The sequence below is a fragment of the Mixophyes fleayi genome, chromosome 9, assembly GCF_038048845.1.
Source record: "Mixophyes fleayi isolate aMixFle1 chromosome 9, aMixFle1.hap1, whole genome shotgun sequence".
Taxonomy (NCBI): Eukaryota; Metazoa; Chordata; class Amphibia; order Anura; family Limnodynastidae; genus Mixophyes; species Mixophyes fleayi.
The window spans coordinates 128,876,972-128,892,403 of NC_134410.1; the positions used below are offsets into that span (position 1 = coordinate 128,876,972).

The 15,432-nt window shown below is 42.3% G+C and overlaps 1 protein-coding gene and 1 long non-coding RNA gene across 4 annotated transcripts in view; one reads left to right on the top strand and one right to left on the bottom strand.

The window, feature by feature from the left end:
- Positions 1–15,432, top strand: part of RXRA (retinoid X receptor alpha) — a 263,947-nt gene that overhangs the window by 204,030 nt on the left and 44,485 nt on the right. For all 3 annotated transcript variants that reach the window (XM_075185729.1, XM_075185730.1, XM_075185731.1), the window contains one exon: positions 14,984–15,240. In XM_075185729.1, coding sequence (XP_075041830.1) covers positions 14,984–15,240 — 257 coding nt within the window. The remainder of the gene's footprint in view (positions 1–14,983; positions 15,241–15,432) is intronic.
- LOC142101331 (uncharacterized) overlaps positions 15,184–15,432 on the bottom strand; it is a 133,253-nt gene continuing 133,004 nt past the window's right edge. The window contains exon 3 of the long non-coding RNA XR_012678982.1: positions 15,184–15,272. This is a non-coding gene — a long non-coding RNA (uncharacterized LOC142101331). The remainder of the gene's footprint in view (positions 15,273–15,432) is intronic.

The window sequence follows — 15,432 nt, forward strand, 5'->3', positions numbered from 1 at the left end:
GGGCGTAGGGTACATAAGTGTGAGCGGGTCTTAGATCCAACCCATAATGCATCGGTGTGAAGTGGTAATTCTAGGGCTTTTCTGGTCATTTTCATAGGACTTTTAAGAAAGGGATTCATAAAAATAGTTATTATATGTAGCTGTTCACTTCCTGTGTAGGTTTCCTTTGCTGCTTTGTAGCCAACTTATACTCTTATTCTTTTAGTTATATTGTATCCTTTGTGCTCTTAAGAAGTTCTTTAGTGGTCCACCTATCTAGTATTAGGGGAACTGTCACTTGCCAGCTTGTTGCACTACAAGTCCTAGTAGGTTCTGTAGGCTACAGGAGTCTTACACTGATCTATCCCTGTGTGATAAAAGTAAAAAGACTTGTGTTACTGTATATTAATTTATCCCCTCTATATAGTGTCACCCCTCTTCCCGCTGCTACCTATTAGAAAAGGAATGACCCAGGGCCATTCTCCATTTTAACAGGCGAAGTTTATACTCTAAATTCTTGAAATATGTTCTATGTGATCCTTGAACATTGTGGTCACGATTGCACAACAAACACAAGAATGTTGCAGATGCTTTTGTCGAGTTTAATTTTTTTTCTTCTCTGGTTTGAAGGCAAATTTAGCTGCATTTTATTCGGGCATTCTTACGTGCAGAGATTTCCGGCTGGACCACTGTCGCTCGATGTGAACCGCAGCAGTCAGAGAAGTGACAGAGAAGTCATCTCTTCACAGCGGGTGACACTGGACAGTGGTACAGCCTGGAATCTCTGCACCTGAAAGTGTTAAAATAATAAGTAGATTAAAAAAAAAGAGGTAGTTGAAGGTGAATGACCCTCTGCCGAATCAACGTATATGAACCATATAAACATGAAGTAAAATTTTCACCTATTATTATTAATATTACCAAACTTTTCCAGTACAAATACATGAAATGCTCAGCAACATACCGTTCATAGTGATATCACAAGCACTCTGTGGCAACACACCGGTAATAAAGTTGCATTGACATTAAACATTTAATGCCGCAAAGATTATAACTGAAATTCTGCATCCTATTCCCTCCCACATTTTGAACCTGATGACTAAATAGTTAATGCACGTGCAGTACTCCCTTACCATGGCTGAATGTTTTGACATTTATTTAATTTACCAACAAACAGACCAATAACTTCTTCTCCTTAAGGGGATAACCGACCTGATGTACAAGAAGACAGTAATTACAATTAGACATCCTACATAATACATAGAGGCTGGCAGCTGACCTTTAAGAAGGCAACATGAGATTATCTTTGGAAGCAGGGCATCCCTTCTGTCGGTGGCAGTGAAGGGGTTAGCTGGGCAGCCCCCTGCCTGTGCTTGTAGGGGGCTGCCCTCTCTTATCAGAAGCTCTTTAATCTGCAGATGTTTGAGAGTGGGAGGTCCTTGGCTGGGCTCTGCCGCCTCTTGTCACATCTTCTACAGGAAACCTGCACACTGTGAAGCCATCAGCTGTTGTGTTTTAACCCATGTGCGTGCTGTCAGACCGCTAAATCATTCCAACACACCACTGGCCTGTCACGTTGGGAACTCCGCGCCTCTTGGTGACCCTGGGTAAGTGCTTTTACCTCCTGTCTTTCTACCAGTCACAAGCTGGGATCTTTATTATCTGACGAAACATCAGCCAGGCTTATTAGGTTAATCCACCTGACCCTGGCAGGTGAGGAAAGTAAATAACTCACCTTGGGATAGTCCTACACTTTTCTAGGGCATAGAAACAGCCTGTTTGTTGCTGTGGTTTAGACGTGGGCAACCTGTGGAACTACAGGTCCCAGCAAGCTCCTGGAGTGCTCCATGTTTTTAAGTTACAGATGTCTGTCTCCGATGTGTCATTGGGGCAGGTGAGTGTGAGTGTAGCAGCTTGTTCTGGTAACAATGTGTCACCTGGCCAACTGATTGTTACAAAGTATCACACCCATGTTATAAACCCAGCGATGCTTCCTGTATTCTGATAATAAAACCCTCAGAATATCCGTCTGTGGAGGAAATTATCCAAAGGTGACGACTAATGTTGACATTATTGTTATTATCATTGTCTTGACTTATCTATTAGGGTTTTTTTTTGCTTTTGATATTCTTGTGATTGAGCTACAGCTGCTGCTGAACCAGAAAGTTTAGGACATTCTGAGACTTGTAGATATTTGTGTCTGGAGAGTTATATTTTGTTTCTACTCCTATACAGTAGGGTAGTGATGTGATGAGGGCTTATTATAATCTGGGTATATTATATGGGTATATATGAGGGCGATCTTGTATATTAAATAGTAATTTCACAATATATATCGGTACAATGGCGACGCCTCTTTTTGGGTGTTATTCTCCAGCACTGGTGTAAAAATGTCACTTGCTGAAATTCACATGGAAACACCATGAATAATATTTATGTGGTTTGTGATTTATACAGGGTCGGTTGTCTCATGTAATTAATGGTGTAAAATCTCCTGTTTATCTCACTGCTTACTGATGTATAATCTCTATATGTGGCTCTACGGTGATGCTACAAGTCTGGCACAGTGGTCAGTCTCTCCTGGCGATGTCTCTTGTACTCAAGGCATCCGTCACAGTCGCTCTACGCAATAGACGGCACTGTCTGACTGTACAGCGCTGCAGAATATGTTTGCTTTATTTAAAGAGAGGGTTAATTTAGAAAACGTTTGTTATATAAGCTCAGTATGTGTCCTGTGAACGTTCTCCTGCTCTGATAATACATTGGAAATTGATCAGCCTATCATAGGCCATATTGGTTATTGGCCGGTGACCACTATATAGCAGTGTTTTACCTCCCAGCAGTAATCGGCTGCCCCTGTTTGTGCTCCCTCCACTATCTTGTACAGCACAGTGGCTACTGGTCCTGCTGAGTTGTGTGATTGTCCTGTTTGTGTCCATTGTAAGAAAAGTCACAGAGATAACCACTGCAGCTCTAAAATAAAGCTGGGGAAAATGTAGAAAAAACATTTTCTGCAAAAAATAGTTACTATCTGATGATGATCATCATCATTTATTTATATAGCGTCACTAATTCCGCAGCGCTGTACAGAGCACTCATTCACACCAGTCCCTGCCCCATTGGGGCTTACAGTCTAAATTCCCTAACACACACTCACACACAGAGACTAGGGTCAATTTGATAGCAGCCAATTAACCTACTAGTATGATTTGGAAGTGTGGGAGGAAACCGGAGCACCCGGAGGAAACCCACGCAAACACGGGGAGAACATACAAACTCCACACAGATAAGGCCATGGTTGGGAATCGAACTCATGACCCCAGTGCTGTGAGGCAGAAGTGCTAACCACTGAGCCACAGTGCTTCCCAGATACAGAGGACACACAACGTTGACACTCAACACAGAAACCAAGTTGCTCGTTTTGTTACTTGTGAACATTTGTTTTTATAGAAGTGTCTCTCTCACCTATATGTATTTTATAATTTATAATTTCTTTATTAACTTTTGTGTTGTGAGTGTTCTAAAGCTCTGATTGGCTACAGGATGGTCTTGTCCTGGGAACATTTTAATGCTCTGATTGGCTACAGGTCTGTTCTAGCCACGCCCACTTCAAAGTTGCTTTTACATGAGCATCACAAGGAGACAAAATACATAATAAAACCATGAATACAACAGAACGGGCTTCTTCGTTGGCAGTAACAAGTCGGCTTTGCATTTTTTCCTCTACTTTGCTTCTTACATATATACGCCTTTGTATCTTCGTGATAATTCTCCATCACAACAAGGAATTTTAACTTTGTCAGAGATCAGACAGGTAAAAAAGGCGAACTGTGCACAATAAAGGATGTGGGAGCAATAATTAATCAGCAGACCTTGGAAACACAATGACGTCCTGAAAAGGAAAAGGGAGAATGCAGAATATCTTTACTCCCTTACACGACCTATAGATCCTTTGTGCGTTTGCTGGGCCAGAGCGGATATGTCTCCTGTATGGTGTTGTCATGGGAACGGACCACAAATGGGACTTGGCACTCATTCTGCCCTCTGCGCTGATGGCAGACACAATAGATCGCAACCTTGAGGAAACACGTCCCTGTTCTTCTCAACCCAACACGTCTCCGTGAGGGGCGGTCGCTGCATGACCAGACAAGACGGAGTGGGCTGTTTCTACGCTGCGCTACCTTGTCCGCGCTGCTGTTTAGGGCATACCCGTCACCAGCACATGGTGGAAGCAGCCGTTCTGTGGTTGAACCAATAAATTAGCTCACTAAGAGCTTGTGATGCCACTATTTCTATGTCACTATGACTTGATAGACTGTATCCTCGTGAAACATTGTTCTGGCCCACAAGATGTCTGCCTCCGCTGCGTGTCGACAATCTAGGTGTGGCGACCTTGGGCTGGAAACAACAGGTCATTGGAGCTACATGAAAGGTGAATCTATGTGGCACTTCAGTTTTGGGGTCAGAATGCCGTTTGGTCGCACTGGCAGTTCTAGGTATTTGGCTCACAATGGCGGCAAAACTGCGTCCTGTTACCCCACTCAGGCTAGACACGCCACCTCCGTATTTACCAACATCCCCAATAACCATCCGAGCGGTTTTGAATGGATTTGTTATTGAACATTGCAGTAATTCCCCCCCTAAAATGCAGTGCAATATTCCAGCGTACGTTGCCCGTATTACAGCTAATAAGTTTATCATCTCTTTTCCCAAATCCATTCAGTATTGTTGCTCTCCGCCTGTCTTATAACCGCAGTACAGCTTCATTCATTATCCGCTCAGTCACTGAGTTAATAACAGTCCTGAGCGTGGTAACATGCTGACAGGCAATTGAAAAATAAATGCTGGAGCGACATTTGTAGCACCAGCCTATTCCCATAATTATTATCATTTATTCATATAGCGTCAGCATGTTATGCAGCGCTGTACAGAGTATATTAGTTCATTCACATCAGTCCCTGCCCCATCAGAGCTTACAGTCTAAATTCTCTAACACACACACACTCTGTATCTCTCTCGCAGCACTTGGAGGAGACTTCCATAAACATTTAGTTTGTGGGTCACATATAAAATTTCTTACTTTGAAAAGTAATGATGAAATATACCATTTAATGCTACTAGAATGTTGATGATTGTGTTTATCTCTCTACTAATATCCAGTCTTGTTCTATCACAGCGCTTGTTCTCCATTGTACAGCGCTGTGGCATATGTTGGCGCTATAAAACTAAATGCCTGTAATAATAATCAGATTTGCTCCTATGCAGTGTATGTGTTTTTTTTCCAATTCTGTAGATGTGGGTTTGATTACAAAGCTGGAAGGGAAATGATTAAGAGCTCGTGCTTTGACCAGATTCAGTTTAACTTCCGGCTTTGGCAGTCTGCGGCTCTCCAACTTTTGCAGCATGCTTAGACTTTTAGTTCCACCCTGACCGGAAAGCCATAGGCTGTTTATAAGGCACAGTGACTACGCCAAAAGCCCCTCGTTAATTGGATAGGGCTTATCTAGGACTCACAGGGGTGCGGAGCAGTATCTGTAGCAATGGTGCTCAGATAACCACTGGGTCCCTGATCAGTATGATCTGGGCTGCAGCGTAAGGTGGCTGCCATCACTCAGACCAAGTCACTATTTACCACTAATGTGTGTTAATGGTTGTGTTACCCCCCTCAATAACATACAACATATAGTAACTGGTGGGTGGACACTTAACTAAATATATCCATCATGCTGCCCTCTGCAGCAGGCAGCCATGTTAGGAGGGAGGAGCTTCTCAAACAGACACAGAATGAGAGGCAGATTTGTAGTCTTGCTGTGCAGAAATGCCCTCCGTGGATTGGTTGCTTCATACAGAGGGAGCGGGGTCAGTGATGTCTCAGCAAATCTCAAACTCCTGAGCTGGGGTGGGAAGGTGTAACTGCTTTCTTATGGCTACAGTTGAATATCAGGGTAACGTTGAATCTTCAAATAACAACTTTGGAGTTTTGTGGTTCTTTACATCAACCCGATCATTCAGTCTGAAGATTTCCATCTAGAAGCGATCGTATTGAGTGTTTTGTAATCGCGTGATTAAAGTTCAACATAAATCAAATACAAATTGTATTTCATATGCCCATGTTTATTAATGCACCATATATGACTCTGGGGCCCTCATAATCTAGCCAGTCGCCCACCACTGGACTAGTGGGTGAGATGGTCTGCAGACCACCTGACCACTCTCGCATGCCTCAAGTTACCTGTTTACCATGAATCCATCAGGAAATAATATATCAGGATTAAGCTACCGCTAATCACTGCTGTTATCTAAGGACTATCACTTGATTAGCAAAGTATCCCTGATAAATGTATATAACCAGATGAAGACTTCAGTTGGTTCTTTATGTAAATAAAGAGTCTGATCACTAATGAAATGCATTTATGCAATGTTACTTCTTTCATTATGTATCTGATCAGTATGTTCTTGTTGCGGATGTGGAACATTGTAAACCATCTCGCGCTCATAAACTTGTACAGTGGATGTACAGAGTGGTTCACCAGTCCCCTGACTCATATCACTTGGCTGAGGTGAAGGCAGGACATCAGCACTGCATAGAAGCAGCGTCTTACACACAGAAGCACAGGGTCTATAGTACAATCAGGAAGTCTTTGCTAGAATCTTTTTCAGACTTACTTTATTGTTGATGGAAAATCCACATACAAATTTTACACTAGGATGTGGGCAGATAATGATGACTGTGAGGCAGACAGCTGCCATGGCATGATGGGACTTGTAGTTCTATGATTTGGAGATACAACCTACTCCTCTGCTTAGGACCACCACTACAGCTCCCATTATCTATACTGCGTTTAAAAGGAAACATTGTCTTATTTAAGGGTACACTTTGCCAAACAATGCTCTCCTCTGGATTTTGTGGGATAATGGCCTCTAATTCTAAAAATGTAGTTTTGGGTGGAATTATCTGAGATTTGCCTTCAGATCCGGTGGGTCTCACAATGCCTATAACTGTCCAAGCCTGTGATACTCCTGCTTGAGGTAGGCTGTTCAAACGGCTTGCAATGTTGTCAGGGAACCTCCCTGGCAGACTTCAATCAAATAGGAAACTTAAGGGGGAGGGGCCTTGACAACCCTGTTAAAAATATTTATTATTTATTTTTTGCGGAGTTATCCTTGAAAGTCGGTCCCCATCCAATGCAGAACCTAAAAGTAATAAGATTGATCATGAGATAATAGACTATCCTACTGCTTCTCGGAAAGCTGTAGAAAGGAGAGAGAGAGAGAGCAGAAATCATTTGTTCAAGTCATAAAACAGAGGGGAGACAGCCGGGGTTCCGACAGACTCGTGTTACCATTTCACAGCTTTGTGGTGTCAGATCTGTAGCAGTAACCGATATGTTTTCAAAGAGGGACACACGTTGCTCTGCAGAAGGTTAGGGGGTCTGGGACCTAACTTGCCTCAGCTTTGTTTACCCAGCAACGGAGGACTCGGTTATTTATCATGACCCGATAACGTCGTACCCCTGGGGATGGTTTTCTAGAACCTTGTTTCCGGCTGTGAGCTTTCAATTCCTTATTAGAGGCTCAAGTCACAATAATCATTCCCTAGTAACCAGCTGGATACTAGTGAACATGTGGAGATGATTGGGGAAGTGAGAGGGTTTATGAAGCATAGATTACAATGTATCCTCTCCAAAAGAGCAAGGAAAGTGTTCTGGATTACATAGTGCCTCAATCTTTTGGAAAATGTTGTATTATTGGGGGATACTCTGGATACTGGTGCCTGTCGGTCTGTTGTTACCAGCATTCAGCTCAACATGACTTTATATGAATTCTATTTCTACAGGAACGAGACTAACTCATTCCTACAGGCGTCTCGGAACCTTTAGCCGGTCTCCATGGAAACCTCGCCTCATTTCATCTCTAACATCCAACTTCTGTGAGCTGCTGTATGGAATCAGCTCCATATATTGCTGTGCAGCTCTAGAGTCAGAAATACACAAATGTTCCATCTAACAAGAGAGAAGTCACATTATTGTGCACTAAAATTCACAAACTTTAATTATTTCTAGGTGAGTTTCACTAAGATCCTGCTCTTGAGCTCACTTGATGTGCAGCAAAGGCTTACACATTTTATAGGCTTATAGGAATGCAGCCTATCCAGTCACTAGGAACCAGTGACATCATTGAGAATGCAGCCTATCCAGTCACTAGGAACCAGTGACATCACTGAGAATACAGCCTATCCATCCACTAGGAACCAGTGACAGCCCTAGTGACTGGATAGGCTGCACTCTCAGTGATGTCACTGGTTCCTAGTGACTGGATAGGCTGTATTCTCAGTGATGTCACTGGTTCCTAGTGACTGGATAGGCTGTATTCTCAGTGATGTCACTGGTTCCTAGTGACTGGATAGGCTGCATTCTCAGTGATGTCACTGGTTCCTAGTGACTGGATAGGCTGCACTCTCAGTGATGTCACTGGTTCCTAGTGACTGGATAGGCTGTATTCTCAGTGATGTCACTGGTTCCTAGTGACTGTATAGGCTGCATTCTCAGTGATGTCACTGGTTCCTAGTGACTGTATAGGCTGTATTCTCAGTGATGTCACTGGTTCCTAGTGACTGGATAGGCTGCACTATCAGTGATGTCACTGGTTCCTAGTGACTGTATAGGCTGTATTCTCAGTGATGTCACTGGTTCCTAGTGACTGGATAGGCTGCACTCTCAGTGATCAGTGACATCACTGAGAATACAGCCTATCCAGTCACTAGGAACCAGTGACATCACTGAGAATGCAGCCTATCCCTTCACTAGGAACCAGTGACAATGCTGGGACTTGTAGTTCTTCAGCAGCTGGAGAGTCTCAGTGCAGGTTTTGACAGGCATAGCAGATGTCAGTGACTTTATAATGATGTGGTTGCTTTGCAGTTTTTAGATGTTCTGCAGCAGCTGAGGCCTTTAAGTATAATACCAGCTGCAAGATTTTCCCCACCTGCTTCCAGTGGATGTCTGATTCCTGCTGATATCTGAGCCTTCGAGACGAATTAACCGGCAGCCGTGGAGCTGCCAGTCTGCCCCTTTCCATGCACATAGACTCCTCTAGGCCTGCGGACATGTAGAGATACTTTTGGATCACAAGACAGGAAATGCCAGATCAGCTTGTATTGTTATAATCAGCGGATTTACAGCATGTTCTGAGGTGGGGGAAGGGGTTGGAGTGTAAAAGTTTTGTTGAGGTTTCTATCACGTAGGCATCTTTGTGGCTCTGATAACAAAGCGCTCAGCTATTAAACATGACATCTACATTGTATAAACATATTAAAGATCTTAGAAAAGTGGGTACTTTTATTATCGGCGGCTTATGATTGTTTAGCTGTATTAAAAAAAAATATTACACCTAGTGATGGGACTATGTATCCCTTTATCTTTATGTACATCAGATTTGTGGGCATAGACACCCATGTTACTTTGCCTTTTTTTCCATATCTGCAATAGAAAAATTTAAATAGAAGACCAAGACAGCATCACAGTGGCGCCACCTAGAGGATAGAATTTCAAGAAAAAGAATCTTCTGCCAGCTTAGTATTATAGGGCAGTGGAAAGCATCCAAAAGATGTGGAGAGTGGGACTGATGTTAATATCACCTGTATAGCGCTGCAGAATTGTTAGCACTATATAAATAAATGATGATCAGGGGCAAACGCAGGATTTGTAGAGGGGGGGGTTTCCACACCACGCCACCAGTGGGCGTGACCAGCATGCATGGGGGCGTGGTTATAATTTTAGACAGCGCTTGGCTGCTCTCCAACCCTCCCTAATATACATAGGCAATGCTATGTGCACTACTGTTAGGTGCACGCAGCTCTCTCTTTTCGAGCAGAGACATGTGAAGCAGGGGCAGGGGGCAGCCACCTCAATTATACAGTGCCCCAGGCTTGGAGGGGGGTTTCCAGGCGCTAGGAAATCCCCCTCGGCTTGCCTATGGTGATGATCTGTGTAAGAGGTATTGACTGGTACAGGGATAATACTGTGTTTTTAGTGGAGAAAAGTCAGGGGAAAACTGAAAGTACGTCTACTATACAAACCACGTGCCACCTACATCGATTCTAAACTTGACGTTGGCGCTCTGACGTTCTTAATATAGATACTTTGTATTCAGGTGTCGTGGCCACAGATAGTCATCAGAACGTGTCTACATTCACACTTCCTGTTCTCTGCTCTGTCATTGCCACATACCCATCCGTCCCGCGTCATGTCCCTTCCTTTCTGATGACTAATTGTCACTACAACTCTGTTGGCTCCATTGGAAAGTTCAGCAAAGGGGAAAGAAATCTGCCCACATCCACTGCTAATGTGCAGACTACAGCTATATAATACACAGTGGTGATATGTGTATACATTCCTGTATTAACTGCGAGTGCTGATGTCATGACTTCAGTGTCTAGTTAGGAAAACTTAGTATTATAAGGAATAAGCTAGGAAGTAGCTTTTTAAGCATCTGATAGTCATTGCTTTTAGCTATCCTCTTACAAATCATTCACTCATTTTGAAAAGCTTTCTGACTGCCAGACACAGGCACAGTTATTCTGCTACACAGACACAGGCTCACAGCTCTCGGCAGGTAATGTGATGCAAGGGGAGGAAGGGGGGGGGGGGGGTCGCGGTGCAGACAGAGCTCAGAGGGGAGTTCCAAAGCCTCTCTGCTCTATACATCATGTGCCATGTGACTGTGGTTGCCGAGGTAGCCCAGAATCATGAATCATTAGTCGCAATCTAAAGAAAAAAACATCAAGGGAATATAGTAAATATCAACAAAAACACACCTGGGATTACGGCTTTAAACCTGGTGCCACCAAAGAAAACTAAATGTTAATACTTTTTGTGTCACATGGAAGCTCTTCCTACAAAATAATATATATTGTGATATATTTACTGCTTTTATTTAAAGCAATTGAGTGCAATTTTAGTTTGTTGTGTTATTGTTATTATGTAGATATATAAATATTATATAAATCCACGTCACAGCTGTCATCTTTTGACTCTTCATAGATGTGTGTCTAAATCTTTACAGCAGGCGTTCCTATACGGCTTTAGTTTATTAATATCCTTGTTTGGGGACATTCACCGTCGCCAATATACAGTTGTGTAACGGCCAATATAACTTTTTGAAATTTAGTTTTCTAGAAAAACAAAAACAAAATTCTGATTTTGTGTATTGTTCTGTTATACACTTCCACCTCTTTAGTGTTTGGTTAATCTGCGCTTATATAACCTGTAGATGGAGCTATACAGTATATCAGGAACATGATATATTGATCATTTATCTCTCTGTAAATAGCATAGGGATGTCCTGATAACCTCACACACAATAATGTGTTACTTTAAAGGAACTGCGTGCTGATGGCCTGTTTGGCAGCTCGTTGCTTCGAGGAGGGGAAATCTTCTGAGGAAGTTGTGGGTTTTAAAGTTCATAAGCTGAATGACCACTCGTGTTAAGGTCTCCATTGGCAAAAAAGTTCTAGAGTACAGAACGAGCTTGTGAAAGTGAGAGCAGACTGGGCGTGCGTATGTGTATATTAATGTTATCTTCTTACTCTCTAAGCTGTCTGCAGTGTTGGAATAATTTGTAATACTAAACTGTATGATTGTATTAAACTATGTGCGTGCAATACTTCTGCACACCTGCGTTTCCACACCTTAAATCTAGCGCATAGATTTGTCTGGAGAAACACGTGACCGGTTTATGAAGGGGGAAAGTTTTGCGTCCTCTGTCGAATGTGCTTCAAGATCTGTGTAACAGAATATAAGACCCATGTTAAGCACATCGTTACTATATTACAGATGTTCAGTGTTGCGCCAAGGCCAGTCTTTATGCCGTTATGTCTAACGACCCCCCACATGTGCATTAAGGTTAAAAGATGTCTTGGTCACTCACAGAAGAAAAGGCCTAATTAGCATGGGATCTCCTGTCCTCCTTTCTTACAGAAACATGTTTCCTCCAACATGTGCCTACTGCATCAGAAATCAATACAAAGATCAGTACATTTGCAGTGATATACATCGATGCACTGCGCCACTAATTGAAATACATTTATACAATTAGTGATCCTGTCACATGTATTGTTTGTTAACCAACAATATAGCAGAATTAGGAAATGATTTATAAGATAATGTATAATCCGTATATTCCGTAGCAATGGGGCCATCAAGGGAATGTCCTCAAGTTTAGTGCCTGGTTTAAACCATAGTTGCCAACCTTTCCAGGGAGTCTCTGGTGGGAGGTGGGTGTGAGGGGGCAGGGCTTGGCAAATTGCGTTATTTTGGCCCTGTCCCTGTGATGTACTGACGTAATTGAATCATTTTACCACGGGAGCGGGCCAATATGATGCAATTCCCGGAGAATCCCATCATGGAGACTCAAAATCTTCCCAATTCACTAGGAAGTAGGCAGATGCGGGAGAATTGCCAGGTCGTCCGGGAGAATTACCCAGAATTTGGAAGTCTCCCGGACATTCTGGGATATTTGGCAAGTATGGTTTAAACTATGAGCTTGTCATGACCTGGGGGCAATATAAACATATTCTTAAAGCTGCAGTTTTAAGCAGGATGAGTGACGTAATGGTTAGAGCCTAGCAAGGCATGCTGGACGTTGTAGTTCAACAGCTGCTGACTCTGTCTATAAGTCAGACTTGGGCAAAACATGCAAAGTAAAAACAAAGAGAAGATATTTAAATTTACTGTAACCTGTTGTGTATACTAATAATGTATATTTATTGAATGCTTTACTAGAAGATTCTCTGTGTGCTGTATAAAATAACCGTATGCACAATTCACTATCAATGCGCGTCCTGGTGTATGTTGTCTTCACTGAACGTGATTGGTCATTTCTGAAGCGCAACTTGTGGTGAGAATCTCACACGTTATTGATTCAACTTTCATGTGAAATCTGTGCAGATTAAGGAGACAAAATATTACTTGGGGGGGGGGGGGGGAAATCCACTTTGTTCTACTTTTCACTTAGATCTGAAGCTTTAGATTCACTGCTTCACTTTCTGTTTATAACTGGATTTTTTTTTCTACTTTCCCAATGTGTAATACTCATCTCTCCGGCCGCATAGTCCAGTACCGGCCCTTCTCTTGTTCTCCGCTACACCGTCAGGTAGTCGTTTTCTGTCCCGTTTGATGATTGGTAGGTTTGAAATGGAAATTGATTAGTATGTAACATTCAGAATTTTGCTTTGATTATTTACAGAGCTTTACAGGGAGATTGAGAGAAACACTGAAGTGAAGGAGCCTTAAATCAGGGGAATGATTGTATTTTGTATTCTGATCTTTGTATGAAGTGATCTTTTTACCGGACGCTGATCCTGCGCGTTGTAGAAATCCGCTCACATGAACCGATCGGGAAGACAATAATGTTCTTTCTTTTTCATTAAGTTTTAAACCTTTTCGAGTTCACAGCAGTGATGAGCAAAGGCGGCCCCTGAGCTTTCACCTGTGGCCCCCAGCTCCTTCAGACTTTATTGTCAGATGTGTTTGTTATAGTGTGTAAAATGCTGCTGATGTGTTATTACAGATAGGTGCCTCTTTCTCTGGTTATATGTATTGTTTTACCTTCTCACTGATATTAAGGGTAACGTGTGCCCCTTTTGGAGGTTAGAAAACTACACCGCTGGTCGACTTAACTTTTCTTTTCCGGTGACGGAAAGCTTCCCCTCCCCAAAATCTCACATCCACTATACATGTTTAATTGCACCTTTGATAATGAAACCTGGGCGATGTGGGGTCAACAATACGATCATTAAGACCCTTTATAACGGCTTTGGCTGTCACTATTTGGGCATGTTTATATACATAGGATGGCTGTTCACAATACGTGGATATCCTATTTCCTCTTTATCTTATTTTTATTCACATGTGCTGACAGGTACGCTGTATGTTATATGAATAATTACACTGAGAACGTCCTACGTACTTAGCTATATGCACTTCATTCATTATATACATTGTAGTGATCGTTATTCATGATATTGTTGCAAACTAGTTTACAAGGAAAGAGAGGAAAAGGCGCAGACGCCTCACAGCGAGTAAGTTTGTAAAGTGCCTCAACCGACTCCTGGGGTCTTCTCCTGTATCTCTTCTTATGGAATGGTCACAAAGCCCCTAGCTCTCAGGGAAAACATGAACTGAAAGGAACATTGTAGTTCAGTATATCATCCAAAACAATGCAATATAGAAACAGAGCAAAGTGCTTTGTTGCAGCAATCCTTCCTAAAACCCTTCTCGGGCACTGGAAATAGGTGATGAAAGAAATCCCAGGTGAAGACATGGAGAGTGTATCCATTCAGAAACCATAAATGGTGTCCATAGAGTTCACCTACGCGTTTCACCCTATATGTCAGGTGTAAGGGAAGCAGTGAATTCTAAAGCTTTAGATCTGAGTGAAAACAACGTGTTTCACCCTACATGGACTTCCTCAGGGGGGACGTTCATAGATGTATTATGTTGGATAACAGGGAATCATATTGACACCCCCCTGTAACACAAAATGGTGTTGCCTACTCTATGGATTTGCTCCCACCTCCTGTCTTATAAGTGGACAGATAAAGCTCAGAGAAGTCTCCTAGTTTGTAGAGAATGCTGGGATATGTCAATCAACAATAACTGGATATCTGCCAATAGTCTACTTGAATTAGGACCCGTGAGTGATCCGTATTGTCTGTAATATTTTTTGATGTGTGTTTATATTTATATATCCTCTCCATTAATAAGGGTACTCCCATTATTGCAATATGGTTTAAATATTGTTCACTTTCTCTCACCCTGCAAGCAGTTCCCCATAGATCCAAACTATGTAAGATACTGCGAGATACATTACAGTTCTGTAATTCAGTGATACTAATTTACAGCTCTGTATTTCATACGGAGAATTAAGGATTTATTCTACAACTTATTAATATCTTTTTTTCTTCTCATTTTCTTGTTTTCTTTTGTTTTGTTTTTTTCCACAGATTTTTCCACCCAGGTCAATTCCACGTCTCTGAACTCTCCGAGTATTCGTGGTTCTATGAGCGCACCTTTGCTGCATCCGTCCCTCAGCAACTCCGGGATAAGTCCTTCGTTGGGCTCACCCAATCATCTCCACTCACCACTCGGCTCCTCCCTCAATGGAATGGGCCCGCCTTTCTCGGTCATCAGCCCGCCTCTGGGCCCCTCCATGTCCCTCCAGTCCACGCAAGGCATGGGGTATGGCACCGGCAGTCCTCAGGTGAGCTCCCAGCAGATTTTTAAATATGATATCTAAGTAGAATATATAAAAGAAAATACGTTTATTATACCTATATTAGTCTGTGTATATTATTTTTACATTTACCCTTTTGTATTTGTCTAATATATATAATAAGGGTTGGTTGTTGTAAAATTATCTTTGTTATGGGTCTTGATCTAGTTTCTATGATGC